Source organism: Hemiscyllium ocellatum, chromosome 39, assembly GCF_020745735.1.
Source record: "Hemiscyllium ocellatum isolate sHemOce1 chromosome 39, sHemOce1.pat.X.cur, whole genome shotgun sequence".
Lineage (NCBI taxonomy): Eukaryota > Metazoa > Chordata > Chondrichthyes > Orectolobiformes > Hemiscylliidae > Hemiscyllium > Hemiscyllium ocellatum.
Window position 1 is genome coordinate 30,306,618 of NC_083439.1, and position 18,619 is coordinate 30,325,236.

Here is an 18,619-nt window from a genome sequence, read left to right on the forward strand (position 1 = left end):
GACAGACGTGGTGACATCTCTTTGAGCAGTGCTGTTTCTTTGCCACAGAATGCAAAATCCAGCCTGGTGGGTGCAATATGTTTTGACTTTCTGTGATAAGTATTCTCTCTCTTCTATCCATTCTAAATTCCTAAATTTCTTACACTCGCTCTTAGAATCTATTAATTGTTTTGACAATTCCTGTGTGAGCCTAATCGTCAATGTATATCATACATGTAACATCCATATTTTATCTGCTTCATTCCCCTTTTCATCTCTTATTATCAATCAGGGAATGGTGGATGTGTTAGCACTAAAATTCCTCCAACCAGTCAGTGGAGGACACTGAAGCATGTAGATGATCAGAGTAAAGAGGTTGAAATAAAAAATTCCCTGATAATTGAATGTGGAGGTGCTGGTATTGGACTGAGGTGGACAAAATTAAAGGTTCATAACACCAGGTTATAGTCCAACCCGGTAAAAAAAAAACAATGACTGCAGATGCTGGAAACCAGATTCTGGATTAGAGGTGCTGGACCTCAGATGCTGCCTGAACTGCTGTGCTTTTCCAGCACCTCTAATCCAGAATATAGTCCAACTGGACTACAATCTGGTGTTGTGTGATTTTTAATTCTGGAAATTGAAAGCATCCAGCTCATGTATGGATGTGAATACGAACATTTTCTATGAAACAGTTACTGGAGGCAAGGTCAGATAATTCATCAAATGACAATCTGTTGCCTGTCCACTATAAATCTGTTGTGAAAAGTGCCAGGGTTTGGTTTAAAAAAAAGGACAAGGGCCCAATGGGCAAAGGAGCACCTTCCCCTCCCCCACCCAGGAAAGCCTCCACCACGTGACCGCCCACGCAACCTAGCTTGCTGCGATATGACGTCAGATGATTGACAGTGTCCAAGCCATACACGGGACAGTACGTGACGGTGGTGTCTAATCAGGAGGCGGTGGGCGGTAGATCAGGTTTGGTTGCACTGGAGGTCGTGTGCCCGCGACGGTTATCAGGCGGCAGCGGACTCGGCTGTGGCGGCGGGCGACCGACCGACAACAAAGAGGACAGGATGACCCGTGAGTAGCGGCGATAGTGAGAGCGAGAGAGATACGGTGTCCCCTCTCCCGATTAGGCCGTGGACTCGGAACCGGGGGGAGGGGGGATTGCATGCGCCGCCGCCCCGCCGCGGTCTAGCCCCGGGATTGACGGGCCCGCACTTGGAGCGGGCGGCTGGCTGACTCTGAGGGAATCGGGCGGGTGGCTGGGGGAGAGGGGGAATAAGCTCCGGGTTCGCTAACCCTCCCCTCTCCCCTCTCTTGTTTTTGTTGTGTCCGGGCGGCGTTGTACTGTGAGGACCGGCCCTGCCACGTCCGCACTCCGAGAATATTAGTCGGCTCAAAATAAATCGGCGGAGCTGCCGTTAAAGGGGAGGGGGCGGCACGCTCCTCCTGCAGCTCTGTGTTTGTGGGGAGTGGGGGGGGGGGGGGAGACATGGGGTCACGGTGCCCCAGCCACCGGCCTCGGCCCTGACTCTCGAGTGGAAGGGCCGGAAGCGGTGAAGGTTGATCGGCTGAGTGGTTATCGCCAGGTTCAGTCCCAGCCTCAGGCCACTGTCTGTGTGGAGTTCTCCCCGTGTCTGCGTGGGTTCCCTCTGGGTGCTCCGGTTTCCTCCCTCAGTCCAAAGATGTACAGGTCAGGTGGATTAGCCATGGGGAATGGGGGCTTACAGGAGTAGGAATGGGGGCGGGAGGGATGCTCTTCAGAGGGTCTGTGTGGACGCGATGGGCTGAACGGCCTGCTTTCAGTAGGGGTTCTTTGACTGCTGACAATATGCATGTAGAGTCGTGTTGTGAGCGAGAATGTATAGTCCAAGTGGGCTATTTGGCCCATCGGCCCTACTGTTTGATTAGATGGTCACTGATTGAAGGGCTTTTGCCCGAAACGTTGATTTTCCTGCTCCTTGGATGCTGCCTGAACTGCTGTGTTCTTTCAGCACCACTCTAATCCAGAAACTGACGATTCATGTTTACTCTGCCATGCCCTGTTCTCTTTTTTGATTAACTTTTATATTGAAAAATCTCAGAGGAGTGTTCTTAAAGGTACAGGAATCAGTGTTTTGAATCCATCTATATCAAAACCTGAAAGTCTGTCTTTGCATGAATTTATCATTGGATGAGGAAGATAAATAATGGCCTTTTTTGGTCAAGTGCTGCATTGACTGACTGTGCTGGCTTGTTGGCTTTGCATGCCTGCCTTCTGGTCCGAGTGACTTTTGATCTCACCCAGCCTGGCTTGGCCACCTATAAACTGTCTGAACCCTGAACTGCTGAGGACGAAAATTAGGTGTGGATTTATTCTCTTGTTTTGAGATACTGTGCCTGTACATTGACAGAGCATTCTCAGCCCTTTGGGAAAGGATTCTCAATCTTTCAGCTGTTTGTCTGCCATTGTTCCCCAGCACACACTAACCTTGTCTGACACAATCTGTTGTGGGTTAGAAAGTCACCACAATATTAGTCATGATTTGAAGATGCTGGTATTGGACTGTGGTGTACAAAGTTAAAAATCACACAACACCAGGTTATTGTCCAACAGGTTTAATTGGAAGCACACTAGCTTTCGGAGTGACACTCCTTCAGGTGATTGTGGAGTGATGGATCGTAACACAGAATTGATAGCAAACATTTGCATGTGATACAACTAATATTATACATTGAAAAAATGATTGTCTGTTAAGCCCTTCATCTGTTAGAATACAGACAGATGAAAGGCTTAAAAGACAATCAATTTTTCAATGTATAATATTAGTTGTATCACATGCAAATGTTTGCTATCAATTCTGTGTTACGATCCATCCCTCCACAATCACCTGAAGGAGCGTCGCTCTGGAAGCACACTAGCTTTCGATGAAATCTGTTGGACTATAACCTGGTGGTGGTATGGGGATAAGGCAGGAAGAGGATACTAATTAGGAATGATCAGCCATGATCATATTGACTGGCGGTGCAGCCTCGAAGGGCTGAATGGCCTACTCCTGCACCTATTGTCTATTGCGTGATTTTTAACTTTGTACCACAATATTAGCTTGTTTGAGGGAAATTAGCTCATTCTTGTCGGGGTGGGTAAGTGAGAGGAAAGAATACATTGTAAATTTTTTTCTTTGCTTTCCTGACTCTCATTTAATTATTTCCCTCATAAGTTGAGGAATTGTCTCTATACTATTGAATGCTACTAACAAGTCAAAGTTTAACTGATTTATTATTGTAACATGCACTGACATACAGTGAAAGTATTGTTTGTGTGCTAACCAGACACATTATACCTTAAGAATGAACAGTAAGTAGAACTGAGTAGTTTTATAGCTACAGAGAAGATGCAGAATTATAACAGGAGGTTCTTTAATAAGTCTGATAACAATGGGGATGAATCAGTTTTAAGAATTTTCACACTTTTGTATCTTCTGTCCATTGGAAGAGAGTTTAATTGTGCTGGAAGGAGTCTTTGATTATGTTCTTTTCTATTTTCCAATTTTATGGGGTTCTTGTCAAACCATTTGCATCTACTGTTTTCGTAGATACTTTTCCTTCATGGGCAGTGGTGTCAATTGATATGTCAGCATTTATTGCCCATAACATTTAAGGTCCTCGTCAGGTAGCACTTAGAATTGCTGTAGTTCATGTGGTATACCCACAGCATTGTGAAGAAGGTCATTACAGGATTTTGACCCTGTTATAGTGAAGGGGCAGTAATATTCCAAGATTGGATGGTACATTTCTTGGAGGGAATTTGTAGTTCAGTGGTGCCGTTCCAGGTAGATTTGAAGGAAGAATCATAGATTGTTGTATTACATCTTGTAGATGGTACACATTGCAACAATTTATGTATAAGTGGTAGAAGGAGTGAATGTGGAAAATGGGATGGAATTCCATGAAGAGGACTGCTTTGTTTTAGTTTGTGTTATTGAAGCAACAGGAAGTGCAGAGTATTCCATCACATTGCTGACATGTCTTCTAGATTGTGGACAGGCTTTGGGGAGTTGGGAGATGTTACTCATTGGAAACCTCCCAGATTCTGTCCCGTTCTTGTAGCCAAGCAATGTGTGTGGTTCATTTCTCATCAGTGGTAATTACTGTGGAGTATGATAGTAGCTAATTCTGCAAATGGGTAATGCAAGTGACTATCAACTTGTCATAGTTGATCTCTCCAGTTATTGGGAATAATTACTTATTGGCACTTAAGCCTAATTGTTTGCATCATTTTGCTGGTTACATACCCACCTCACACTGAGGCAGTCTAAGCAAGCTTGGGGACTGGATTTGGGCCAGTGTAATGTAGAGTTTTAAAGACAGCTTTCAAGACACATCTGTTTAGGGTGTTGGGGGAAACGTTTTGTACAATTGCAGCTAAAATTTAACCAAATGGGCACCATTGCCCACTCTGTGTGAATGGGCTATATTTGAAGCTTTGCACCTACCTGAATGTTTTGAGTTTTCATTTTTTTTTTGACTGGTAATATTATACTAATAGTTGCACCTCCTAATCTGTATTTATACACCCTAAAATATGTCCTTTTAGAGATTATAGGAGGCAGAGCCAATTTTTGTCATTGGGTGTTTTAAGCCCAAATTAATTTCTGTTTCAGAAAATCGTGCCGTTCAACTGAGTTTTGGAAAGGGTTACTCTGTAATATAACTTTTGCTGAGGAAAGCACTTTTTTGGGGATTTACTGTTCAATTGTTTAACATTTTGCATCACAGTTGCATTTTTGAATGAATTGTTCATCTCTTCAACAGAAGCAAAACTGCAATATAGTATTTTTCAATCTAAAGGTTTAGAAATTGTTGTACTGTTCCATTAGTCAATATCTGATCATTGACACATGGCATTTTGAAACCAATACAGTAATGTTCCAATGTAAACATTTAAAATGAAAGCCACTGGTTGACTTGGAAGCATTTCCATATCTACTGATATGTAGTTCAGTTTTTGGCCTCATTTCAGTTTTCAAATTACCATTCTGACATGGAATAGAGAGCATTATGTACAAATAACTACTTTGGGAGATCTACACAAGATTTTTTTTTAACTCAATCTTGTATGTTATTAATTTAATATTTATCTTTTTGGGGTGAGTGAGTGACAATGATGGACAATCCACTTGCTGTTTAGTATACCACAATAAAAAGTTTTCCTGTGGGTAATTGCACCTTTTTGAAGGAGACTAGACACATTTTAATACAGCCTACGCTGGTAATCTTTCATTAAAACAATTGTGCTGAAACTTGGGGGTGGCTCAGTGCTTAGCACTGCTGCCTCACCATACTGTGGACCTGGGTTCAATTCCAGCTTCAGGCGACTCTGCGTGGAGTCTGCATACTGTCCCTGTGTCTGCATGGGTTTCCTCCCCATAATCCAAAGATGTGTGGGTTAGGTGAATCGGCCATGCTAAATGGACTATAGTGTCCATTGAGTGGGTCGACGTGGACTTGTTGGGGCCAAATGGCCTGTTTGTACACTGGAGGGAATCTGTGATTAACTGTTGGAATTTGAACATCTGATTCAACTTCAAAATAATGTTTTTATAAATTTTATGTATCATCCAGTGGGACCAGTTGAGCACTTTTTTTCTTCTATTGGCTACAAATTGTCAATGTATTTTTTTAATCTGACTTGCTTTGCTGTAAAACCCTTCATCTTTCCATGTATGTCATGGGCTTCTATTTACTGTTTATCTTGCTCAGTGTGGAATAACACTCCTGTGGACATACGGTCTACCCTTGCAAATTCACAAGGGTTTGAGTTTAATGACCATTGACACATTAGTTGCAGTATCTCGAGCTCTTTTTTAGTTTACTAAACATGCTATAGGATCTGATTTGAATACTATAATAAAGCTTATTAAATTCTTCTCTGCAGTACTTTAAATCTCACACTTAACTGACTGTTAATAATTAATTTATGTGCCTGTGCACAGAAACTGAAGTTACTCAAATTTTGTCGATTGCATTACATCTGCTTGTCCCTTGCAATAGAAGTGGGAGCATATTTCCTGACTATGATACCTGATGCCCTTTTTGAAGTTCAGTTAGGAGTGATAACAATTTTTAAAATGCCAAAAGACAGTTTACATGCTTTTAATACATTTTGAGGTACAAAGTGTCAGGATTTTCCTGTTCTCTCAATTTAAAAAGCTGCATCTATTTTGTTGCTATTGTAAGCCATTGAAGTATCTTCAAAATCTCTTTTGAATATGCCTGAACTCAATGAGGAGAGCTTCCAATTTTTTTGCAAGTTTGCCATATTTCTTAGTCTCGCATTTTCAAGTCTTAATTGTTAGGCACAACATTTTGAAGGATCTCCTGTAATCTGAGTAGCTTTTCAGTTTCATCTGGATTTGTCTGTTGTTGGAAATGCCAAGCAGACTTTTTTTAGAATACATTTTAAAAATACTTAAATTGTACTAAAAGGCAAATGAGTTTGTTGCTATGGCAGAAAATGTCTCTCAAATGACACTGAATATCAACAGTTTAAAATTAACAAGTAATTCATGAAAAATCCATGATTTTAAAAACAGAAGGAGTGTGATTCACTGGGTTGTTTTTCAAAGAATCTTTACAGGTACACTGGGTGTAAATTACCTCATTCTGTGCTGGAAGACTGAGATTCTCTACACATTTGATACGAGAAAGGTGTCATGGTGGATGCCATGGAGGAAGCAAAATAAAATTAGCAACCAGAAGAACTGCAGATACTGTAAATCAGATTCAAGAACAAAGTGCTGGAAAAGTACAAGTCTGGCAGTATCTGTCAGAGAGAAATCGGAGTTAATGCTTCAGGTTGAGTGATCCTTCCTTGGACCGTTGAGTTCTGAGGAATGATTCACTGGATCGGAAATGTTAACTCTGATTTCTCTCCACAGATGCTGCCAGACTTGCTGAGCTTTTCCAGTAATTTCTGTTTTTATTGAAAATTAAAATTTATCACTAGTCTATTTTTAGTGTTTTCTTAAAACGTGACTTTCAATCTCAGATGAGTACATGGTGCAAATCAGCGCATGATTTACTTAAGACCTGATCTGACTGACTTGACCACTTGCAGAATAGAAAACTGTCAATATTATTATCTGGTGGCAGTAACTTACTAACATTCTAGCTCTGAGAATTATGGGCCAGATTTTCCTTTTTTTGTTTTAAACTAGAGTGCAGCATTTCTGGAGAGATTGCATTGAAGTGTCCCTCAAATACGGAGCAATACCTCCATCCTGACAGTTGTTTTGTAGTGCAGAACTCTTTAAAAAACAAACCATGCCCCCTTTCACTGCAGTCAGCTGCCATATTCTGAAATGTATAGCTCCTGACGGTCTGATAACTGGGAGTGGATTGTGAGGCAAGGATGGAATCTGTTTAATAGTTACAGTTTTAAGGCTGTTAAATATTTAGTAATTGTTCTTTTCCTGACTATTTTGCTTAATTTCATTGCAACTATCTAATGTCACCAATTTAAATGCAGATTTTGAGGAATTGCCAAACAGAAAATTTCAATTTTCTGGTTAATTCATTGAGTCTGCTTCGATGGGGATTCTGCAGCCTGCCTATTTGTTTTTAATTCTATATATTGAGAATGAGTATTTTTTTTGTGCAATATAGCAAATTGCCTAAATCAAATTAGTTCCACTAAGGCTGGTGAATTGATCTCTCTTCAACAAAATTAGAAAAAAGAACCTGCTACACTGAAGAGGTTGTGCTCCGTTTCAGAGGTAGCCCAGTTATATTGGTTTTATTTTCTCAGATATAATCAATGTATAAATTACCTTTTAAAATTTGAAAGCTAACTTTGCAGGAGTCAAGTTGGTTAGTTTACGTTGAAGTCGATTTCTTCGATGAATATTTATTCTAATCTGCATCTATGCTTAAAGTGCAACTACTATTCAAACTCAGAAGTTATGTATAAAGCCTGTGGTTTTGTTACTGTTGCAATAATTCAAACTTTATATTTTGAAAAAGTCTAACATTAGCGATACTAGTGATTTTTGTTTTACTAGTTGGCCTGATAACAGTGAAACTTGTCCGTTAGAAATACCTTGCTGAAATTAATTGAAAATAAGCAGCACCTAGACCTCTACATGTTTTTCCGTTTCAAGTGCAAACCTGGTCAGGTGTCATAACTCATTTTAAACAGTGGATGGTTCACCTGAGATAATGGTTAGACAGCTTTAAAGGTTATGCCTTTTTACTAAGTAACTTGTATATTTCAGGTAAGAAAAAGGCTGAGATCAGTTTTCCTAATCTTTCCCTCTATGGAAACTTTTGTGTATTCTCGACTGGATCACAATCTTAAGATATGATTACTGAAGAGCTCACTTTTTAAAATAGGTTATTGTGATGCAAAAGGCCTGATCAAATTGAGGGAGTCACTATTGACTTTTTCTCTTCCCAGGTGGTAATCAACGAGAACTTGCTCGTCAGAAAAATGCAAAAAAATCAAGTGAGCAAAGTAAACGGAAAAGAAAGGATGATGGTTTATCTGCTGCAGCCAGAAAGCAGAGGTAAACCAAACAGTGTCAACTGACTTTGTAAATCATAAAACAATTAACTGACGATCTGGAACCAAAATATTGCAACTTGAGCAATTAAAGTGATTCTGTATTTTTGTCAATGAACTTTATTTTAGGGAAGAGTTGGGTACAGACACAGGCAAACAATGGGCATTATTAAAAATGGGCCAGTTAGCATCTGTGGTTGACATTTGAGATATACATCCTCTCTGAAAACTAGATGTGGATGGGGCTAAATAAAGTTCTAGGTGGGGTCAAAAAAGCTTGTTGATTACTGTAACAAAAAAGTAGTTCACGTATTTGCTAACTTAAGTAGTTTCTAAAAATCTACACAAAATGAATGAATGTTTGTACTGTTTTTTCATTCATGGGGTATGGGCAACATTGCCCATCTGTAGCTACACTTAAAGCTGGTGGTGAACCATTGCTGTCGAGATCGTCCAGGTGAGCTCGAGGTCAGGGTGGAAGGTGTCAGTGAAGTTGATAAACTGATCAACCTCTGCCACGGTCCAATCCAAATGGGTAGCCTTGGGCCCCAGCTATGCCTGCCTATTCAGGTATACAAACCGTCGATCTTCTGCAACTACACCGGCACCATTCTCCACCTTTTTTCATTTGCTACATTAATGACTGTATCGGTGCCCCCTCATGCTCACACAAGAAGGTTGATCAGTTCATCATCTTCATTATCACCTTGCACCCTGACCTCAAGTTCACCTGGACTATCTTGGACATCACTTTCCCCTTCCTGGATCTCCCCATCTCCATGTCCGGCAACCGACTCAAACCTATGCACTCCCACAGCTACCTGGACTACACCTCCTCCACTCTACCTCCTGTAAAAACGCTGCCCCTATTCTCAATTCCTCCACCTCCACTGCATCTGCTCCCGTGAGGATTAATTCCACCATGAACATCTCAGATGGCTGCCTCCTTCAAAGATAGCAATTTCCCCTCTCACATTGTCGACAATGCCCTCCAGCGCACCTCCTCCATTTCCTGCACCTCTGCCTTTGAACTCCACCCCTCCAATTGCAACATGGACAGAAACCCACCTGATCCTCACCTTTCACCCTAACAACCTTTGGATACGTTGCATCATCGTCTGCCATTTCTACCAACTACAAACAGACCCCACCACCAGGGATATATTTCCCATCCCTATTTGCATTCCAGAGAGACCATTCTCTCTGCGACTCCCTTCTTTGCTCCATGCCCCCCTGCAGTCCCGGCATCTTCCCTTGCCAGTCAAGAAGTGCAAAACCTGCTCCCACACCTCCCTCCTTACCTCTGTTCAAGACCCCAAAGGATCCTTCTACATATGACAGATTTACCGTGATCTCCTGAGTCCATTGCCCCCAATGAGGAGACAGGGCCCCAACTTGCGGAAAGTTTCAGAGAACATCTCTAGGACACGCACTAAACAGTCCCACCACTCTGTGGCCAAATGTTTTAACTCCCCCCTCCCAGTCCACCAAGGACATGCAAGCCCTGGCTGCCTCTACCACCAAACCCTAATCACCTGATGCCTGGAGGAAGAGCACCTCAACTTCTGCCTTGGGACACTCCAACAACACAGCATCAATGTGGATTTCACCAGTTTCCTCATTTTCCCCACCCCCACCTTATCCCAGATCCAACCTTTCAACTCAGTGCTGTCTGACCTGTCCATCTTCCTTCACACCTATCTGTTCCACCCTCCTCTTCACCCCCACCTTCATCTACCTATCACATTCCCAGCTACTGTCAGCCCCACCCCCTTCCCATTTATCCCTCAGCCCCCTTTGGGCCACCCCACATTTCTCATAAAGAGCTTAAGCTTGAAACATCAACTTTCCTGCTGGGATGCTGCCTGACTGGCTGTGCTCTTCTCGCACCACACTCTTCAACTCTGATCTTCAGCATCTGCAGTCCTCACTTCCTCCTGGCTGAACCATGGTAGTCAGACCATATATTGTTGGTAAACCCACGACATTACTGTAGAGGGAATTCCAGGATATTTCCAAGTCAAGATTGTGTGTGGCTTGGAGGAGGGCTTGGAGTTCTCATATCTGCACCCTTGTCCTTCTTTTATAGAAGTGATTTTGGGTTTGGGAGGTGCTAAAATAAGGAGCTGTATAAATTTGATTTATTTCAACTGTTGGATCCCTAGACTAGAGCCCAAAAGGGATCCCAGTTTGCCTCCAGCATTAACTTTTCTCCATGGAGAGTCTAAATTTATGACAGTTATCTTTGTCAATCTCACATTCTTGGGTGGGTATACAAAATAAATATTATCCAGGCATTTTCATATCAACTATTGGAAATGTGATGGTGTATAATTTGTATTCTTGCAGGGATGCTGAAATAATGCAGCAGAAACAAAAAGCAAATAAAAACTCTGCAGGAGCTAATGCAGGAACTTCAAACTAACGTGCCCACATCACTGGCACTCTACCTACCTTTCCTGGATGGGTGCATCTAACGAGCAACGCGGCTTTGTCTTCGAATATTGAACATATTTAAAACATTGGGTTCCGATACTTCAGAAAATTGCATTGCTGTACCTTTCTGTGGGATTATGCCATGTTTTAATGCAAAGGAACGTGTCTTGCTTGTAGAATTGGTACTGATGCAGTATTAGACCTTGTGCTGTAAAGGTGCATTTTTTGCATGAGCATAATTTGAGAGGTATTTCCAGTTTAAGCAGAAAATATGCTTGCATTTGGATTTGTGACCAGCCTTGTATTTTTGTATCAACGCTAACCCTTTAAATTCTGTTTTAATAAAGACAGCATTTAAGTTGACTAAGCTGGATTCAGCTGCTTGTCTTTAAATTGCCACTAAAGCTTTGCCATTCTTGAAATATCTTTTTTAGCTCCTGTGGTTTACTTCCATTTGTGAATCAATCAGTTCTTAGCACCCAATTAGGTTTGACATGTTCTCCTGAAGTAGGTATATAAAAAAAAAAGCTGCAATATTTAAATTTTTGTTTTGTAAGCTTCATGTACAAATTAAATCTTAACTTCGTCCTGACAGAAGCTAATCTTAAAATCTATAGTTAGGGCTGTTGGAGTAAGTAAAGGAAATGTGTGCTGAAGCCTATTAAATAAAATGAGTGATTTGCAATTAGTTTTCTTTTGAAGACTGAGATTTGATGGCACTTGCCACTTTATGGATCACAGTTCTGCTATGGTGCTATAAAAATCAAAGATAATTAGGTTGTTACTTTGGTGATCAGATTGACTGGGTTGTTCTCTGGGTGAGATGTGGACCAACGAAGTTGTACAAGCTTGAGGAAATGTCAGTTCTTCAGACCAGAAGAGCCAATATCAAACTGAGTTAATAATTATGTTGAGACAAGTGAGTCACGGAAACATTGGGGAATTGTTCACAATTAATATTATCTATTCGGTAAGGTAATTCCAAAATACCATATTGAAGGGGAAGTGTTGAAATTTCTGAATAATTCAAGCTTGGAGAAGTTAGACTGGATTTTACTGAATGGATGAACGAACTTGGGGTTGAATAGTTATCTTGGTGTAACTGATTTTATCTTGCATCCATATTGCACCAGTTGTTTTTCTTTGCTTTAAAATCAAAGCAATTAAACAATACGTGTATGTTGTTAAAGGAATCCGGTGCAGGCTAATTTTAGTTTTGTGACTGCATGAGCATTAGATGCTGAACGATCAGCTCACCATTCAATTTGATTACTCGATCATTATAGTATAACGAATAGCCATTAATGTTTACGTATTATAAGCCCCTCCAATTTAGAACAGTATCATGTGATCCAGTTCTATTATTCCGTATCAGTCTTTTACTGAATTTTAGCTTGGAGTAATACATCAATTTCCTGTCTTCATGAAATGTAGATATTGTTTTATTTTAATCTGGGCAGACACACCACCTTGTTTTGAGGTCCTGCATAGTCAGTATTTCAATTGCTGAGATGCTAATGCGTTGCTTGCTTAATAATGCAAAGTGAGTATCATAAGTGGAATTGATTGAATTCTTGAAGTATATCACAAGTCTGAATCAAATGTTCAGTGTGATCATCCTGCCCAGCAAAAGGCCTAATAATGGGCAATGCATCTATGTCACAGAACATTTGGACTTTAATGGGGATTGGATGTTTGTGATGAAACCACACCCATTAACAATTTCCTCCAAGAATTTTAATTGTTCTATTCCTTACAGTCCTGGTAATGACATGACACACACTATTGCTCACTTCCAAGGTTATATTTGAAAACCCATATGCTACTTTATTTTCACAATTCCTCTTCCTGTTGCCATTTTATCATGGTATTTAAAAATTGATTTGTTGTTATCCTCATTAAATAATGCAAATTATGATCTTGCAGTCCTATTCAGGATCTCAATCACACTTCTGTAGCACAAATATCAGGCGTTCTTGTTCTGGCCAGTGATCCTAAGAGTAGATCTGGATATTACTCAAAACAGCCTTGGAAAACCTTTTGCACCAGGACTTAAAGTATTGGCAAACTTTTACATGATACCTGAAACTTGCTGGTGAACAAGACATGTGGACCAGGACTTCTGCAAAAGTAATTAATCACAGTAACACAAATGTTCTTTGCTTGACTGCACATTAACATTGAAACTGCTAACATTTTGAAAGAGCAGCTGTCAAATATTTTGGGTGGATAATTCATTTGTGATTTTCATTCTGTACATATAAAATTTCCTAGATGCTTTCCAAAGATTTATACTAGATCTAAAGAGTTGATGCTCATCTCAAGCAGTTGATTCAGCTACAAGTTTAATAGGTGGGGGACTTGATCATAAGTGCGACAATTTGAAATTTAAGGTCAGTAGGTTTGTGTATTTTCCCCAGCCTCTACACTGGAATCTAATGTTTCCATCCATAAGTAATCTTTACTTTGCCTCCTTCCAAGCATTTACTAATTTCTCCTAATGTTTGCTCTATCTGGATGCCAACTTTTTTCAACCCTTCTGTGAAGTACTTTGTGCTGTTATATTACTTTTAAAAGTTGGTGAATTAAAAAAGTTGTTTCTAATGAGCCTCTGTTTTGTAAATCTAAATCATGCTCTGAATCGCTGCTTCACAGCACTGAACTGTAAATTCACCATTACCTGCTGAGTCATTTCCTTTTAAATTTCAGGATTTTGCATGGTGACACCATAAGATGGTTGGTTGTATTTTTCAACCCCATTATCCTGCCTTTTCCCTGTAACCCTTGATCTCCATACTAATCAAGAACCTATCGTTGTCTTAAATATATTCAGCAACTTGGCCTCCACAATCTTCTGTGGCAATTAGTTCTACGAATTACCCATCCACTGGCTGAAGAAATTTCTCATCTCCGTTCTCATGGGTTGTCCCTTCACTCTGGGATTGTATCCCCCCACTCCAAATCTCTCACTATTGGAAACAACATCCCCATGTCAACTCTATCCAGGTTTCTCTGTATTCTATAAGTTTTAATGAGATCCTTTCACTCCTCTTTCTAAACTCCCATCGAGTACAAATCCAGAGTTTTCAACTGCTCGTCAAATGATAATCTCTTCATCCCTAGGATCACTCTCGTAAACCTCCTCCATGCCGACGCCCGCATGTCTTTTACAATGCCCAAAACTGCGCTCAATATTCCAAATGTAGTCTGACTAGAGCCTTTTTATGGCCAAAGCCATAGTGTCTGCTCTTGTAATCTAATAGTCTAATCCTCTTTGAAATTAATATCAATATTGTATTTGCCATCCTAACTGCAAACCGAACCTGATTGTTAACCTTGAGAGAATGCTGAACTAGAATTCCCAAGTCAATTTGGGCTTCAGATTTCCAAAGCCTTTACCTGTTTCGAAAATACCCTATGTCTGTTCTCCCTACCAACGTGCAGAAACTTCATACTTTCCCACATTGTAATCTATCTGCTACTTCTTTGCCCACTTGCTTAGCATGTCCAAGTTCTTCTGCAGCCTCCCAGCTTTCTCAGCACGACCTGTCCCTCCACCTGTCTGTGATCTGCAAACTTTGCCAGAGTACCCTCAGTTCCTCGTCCAGAGTTTCATGTATAACCTGAAATATTATAGTCTGAACATTGACCCCTGTGGAAGTCCCCTAATCACCAGCTGCCATCATACCAAAATAGAATGGTACCACTTTTTATTTTCCTGTGTTGCACAACAAAGTTCTGTTGTACATTGTTTTCTACTCCATTTTACTTGAATGTTAACTCTTCTACATTTTAAAAAAAAGTCAGAAATTGATCATGAAATGTCACTTCTTGGCTCAGCAGTAAAGGGGTACTGATGTTTCCAAATCAGTATGATGCAAAACTTTGAGGGTCGTGTGGTTAGTAACATTTGAACACATCCACTGCCCTTGTTCTTGGTAAAGGTGGAGTTAGAAGCTGATGCCAAATGATGTTTGAGCTGTTGGGAGTACATCTTTTAGGCAGTGATAGCAGTATGCATCATTATAGTGGATGGGGTGCCCATCAAACAAGGAATTTTGTCATGAATGGTGTTGAGCTGCTTAATTGTTGGAGCTGCATTTTTTTCAGACAAAGGAACAGTATGCTCTGTGTATTTGTTGGACAGACATTGGCTAGTTAGGTTAGTTCAGTCCCAGCCTCTGACCTGCTGTTGTGTCATAATGTTTATGTAGATGATATCCAATTTCTGGTCAGTGTTAACCCCAAAATGTTGATGCCTGTCTCGTTGTGGTAATGTTGAACTGCAAAGGATAAATATTTGTCAAGTTATGTTTAAAATTTATGATATAGCTTGTATGTTGGCCATAATCTTAAGTGTGGAGGTGCCGGTGTTGGACTGGGGTGGACAAAGTTTAAAAATCACAACACCAGCTTATAATCCAAAAGGTTTACCTCCAATACCGGGTTAAAAATGGTTGGGGTTTTCTCCAACTCCCATTCTAGTGCAAACAATTTTAAAACATTTGGCTGATTCCGGTTCTCTAGGCAGCAAAATCTAGAAGCATTCTTTTTAATTACATTGAAAATAAGGGTGATTTCAAATGTCATTGAATTGGTAGTTTGATTATTGGTCTCTGGTTCTTCTAATTACCAGTGACTTGATAACTTTTTTAAAATGAAAGCAATTGGTACTTGAGTTTAAGAAAGCAAGAAATGAAATGGTGCTTTCTAATTTTATAAGGACTTGTTTAAATTTTTTTTGCACTTTATTACTTTCGTATAGTTCATTCTTGAGTGGGAACATCTCTGGTTGTAGAAGATAACTTATGACCATTCAGCATAACTAGCATAATCTGGAATTAGTGATTTTACAGATTAGAGAAGCTTGAATTACCGTCCTTTTTGCCTCTGAAAGCAAGATAGATTAAAATTTTTTTTGTCAGCCTTTTCCTTTCACTTTTTAAAATATTTTTTGATTTTCATTCCCACTCCAATAACACTGTCAACACAACTTTCAACAAAAAGGACTAATCCATTACGGCAGCAGCACACTTCTTTGATTTGAAGGATGAAAGGCATTAAGTACATAAAACCTGTAGATCATAAATTGAGTTGCTGTCGTCTTGTGTATAAAATGTGTGTGTATAACATGAAGTGTCTATTTTGAATAAAATAACTTTAGGAAGCTCTTTTTGGAATGATTTTGTGCTGGCTTTTCTGATCTCCAGATAACCTGAAACCAAGTAGAGACTCGCATCGGTTTCAGCAGTGGGAGGGAAAACATTTTGGAGTCTCAACATGAGATACTTTTGCCACTTCTCCACAGGAAGCAATAGTCTTTCGAGAACAATGCAAGTCGGCCACTGGAATATTATAGTGTTCTAAATCCTAAAATGGCTGACCACACAAAAAAAAGTGTTACTTCATCATAAAAATAAGGCAGTGCTAGAAAAGACTTAACAGGTCTGACAGCATTTGTGGAAAGAGCAAAGTTTGAATGCAGCAGGATGACTTTAAAATCAAGAGTGATAAGAAAGCTGATATGACGCATGGACAGCTGGCTGGTTGTGGTTTAGATTGTATTTTTAATCATGAACTAGGGTGTTAATGTATCAGATTTGGAATGTAGGTGGTTCATTTACATTTTAAATTTCAAGGCATCTTTCACTGGAATGCATTTACAGTTGCAAAAGGGGCCCAACTCCATAATTAGGGCTTATAGATATCTTGTATTAAGACAATGTGATGGTGAAAGCAGCAATCCTAGACCATTATCTAATTGTTTTACTGGGTATTACACTTGAGATTGTGTTCCTGTCTGAGGGGAATCTGGCAAACAGATGACCAGTCTTGTGCCTATTTGTTGTACAAAATAGAACATGCAGATGGTGAAATTCTGCAAGTGTTTAATTACTGATGGAGATTGAATCTTGAATGGAGGTTTTTCCAGGAGAGGCTGGACTAATCAAAGTCTGATCACTATTGGTCATATATTTTGTCCATTCCCTCTGCCCTTGACTTCAGGGTATGGAATTGCTGTGGTATCGAAGAAACCATTTGTTCTGTCACATCCATCGTTGATTTCTTCAAGAACAAGTTAGCTAAAGATGAAGTCTTTTCCACATCCCTGCAATATCTTTTTACCTCCAAGTCTTTTCCAATTCCTTTTTGAAAGTCACAATTGAATCTGCCTGTGCCACCATTGGGCAGTATTGTGTTTCAGAACAAGAAGTTTTTCACTTTTATTTTACCAATTTATTTTTAAATTTTGTCAACTGGTTCTGAACATTTCCTCCAAAGGTAAGTTTGTATTGACTATCAATGTTCCTCATCATTTCGAACACCTTTTGTCAAATTGTCTCAACTGTCTCTAAGAGAAGCCTCAGTTTTTCCAATCTCAGTCATGATTGACGTTTGTCATTCCTGGAAATATTGTTGTAAATCTTGTCTACATCCTCTGAAGTGTTTAGATGGTGCTTATGAAGGTTTATTAAAATTTCTGTCTCCTTTTATGAAGCCTAGGAGCCTATTTGCTCTTTGAACCATACCCTTTTAATTTTGAAAAAGAAACTTGAAACTTCCAGCTAAGTAACAGCAAAGAATAGCATATCAAGAATTTCTGTACTAAATTACTAAAAACAGTTGAATTCAATTGAAAATATAACATGATATATTCCACAAAAGTAATATTCTTAACTCTTAAGTGATTCACCATTGCAGTTTACCAGTCAAGTAATTCCAGAACTATCACTGTGCTGGTCACACTGTAAACTTCCTCCCCAGACTAAGCAAATCTTCCAGCCTCAGGAACTAAAGAAATAGTGGAATCAGCATTTTCTCTGCTTAAAGTACAGACCGCGTGGATTCTAACAGTTGCTGTTCACCTCTCAGATGACTCCACAAATCAAAATTGCTACTTCTACCTGAAGTTCAGGAAGCCCCTAAACTGATCAAATGGACTGTGAACCCAACAGAGGAATTATCTACCAATGCTAGGTCCTACTTGAAATTAGCTCCACATGCGTTCAGGCAAAGGTCTTGTAAAATCAACTTTGGACTGAGTACTGTGTCCCCTCCCATCTTGTGTTTTACAACACTTAAAAGGCCAGGTTTTGTCGGGGTGGACCAAGAACTGGAAGGGGCACTGGGTGGACTGAGAGCTGGAAGATGCGTATGGGTGGGCTGCCTTAGAGTGGCCTGAAGGTGGGAGGGACGAGGGCTTGCTGGGTCTGTATTGTATGCACTGTGGTTTTTTTTATGTAATTGTATTGTCTTTTGATGTACAAATGTCATTGCTGTCTTGTAATGCTTGAAACTGAGATTTGAGGTTTGTCCTCATTTCCCTGTAAACTGATTGAACGGTAGGGTTTGAGGGCCTGGCTTTGCTGCTTCTCTCCCTTTATAAAATTGCTGTTTCTTTGCATACAGCTGTAAATGTTAACTTTTTTTTTGTAAACTTGTAATTGTTTAATAAAATATATTTTTTTTAAAAAGGCCAGGTTTTTAGGGAAGGTCAAAGAAAATGCTTAGTATTGATTGTTGTCATTGTTCATAATGTGCCCATCAAGCTGTATCAAGTTTTCAGTCGTAATGTCTTAATGTTGAGGTAGTGAAAGAAAATGAAGCACGTTTAGCACTCTAGAGCCCACTGCCTCATGGGATCTGCCCAGATGC

At 39.9% G+C, this 18,619-nt stretch overlaps 1 protein-coding gene across 1 annotated transcript; it reads left to right on the forward strand.

Annotated features, from left to right (window-relative positions):
- The first annotated feature begins 941 nt into the window (after nt 1–941).
- On the forward strand, nt 942–11,326 carry LOC132834168 (small EDRK-rich factor 2-like). The gene is made up of 3 exons (XM_060852830.1): nt 942–1,062; nt 8,423–8,531; nt 10,877–11,326. The coding sequence occupies exons 1-3, from the start codon at nt 1,056–1,058 to the stop codon at nt 10,950–10,952; spliced, it is 192 nt and encodes a 63-aa protein (XP_060708813.1). The 5' UTR covers nt 942–1,055; the 3' UTR covers nt 10,953–11,326.
- Nucleotides 11,327–18,619: the final 7,293 nt, after the last annotated feature.

Coding starts and splice junctions, on each gene's coding strand:
- LOC132834168 (XM_060852830.1), top strand. Junction 8,532..10,876: donor GCTGCAGCCAGAAAGCAGAG/GTAAACCAAACA, acceptor GTATTCTTGCAG/GGATGCTGAAATAATGCAGC.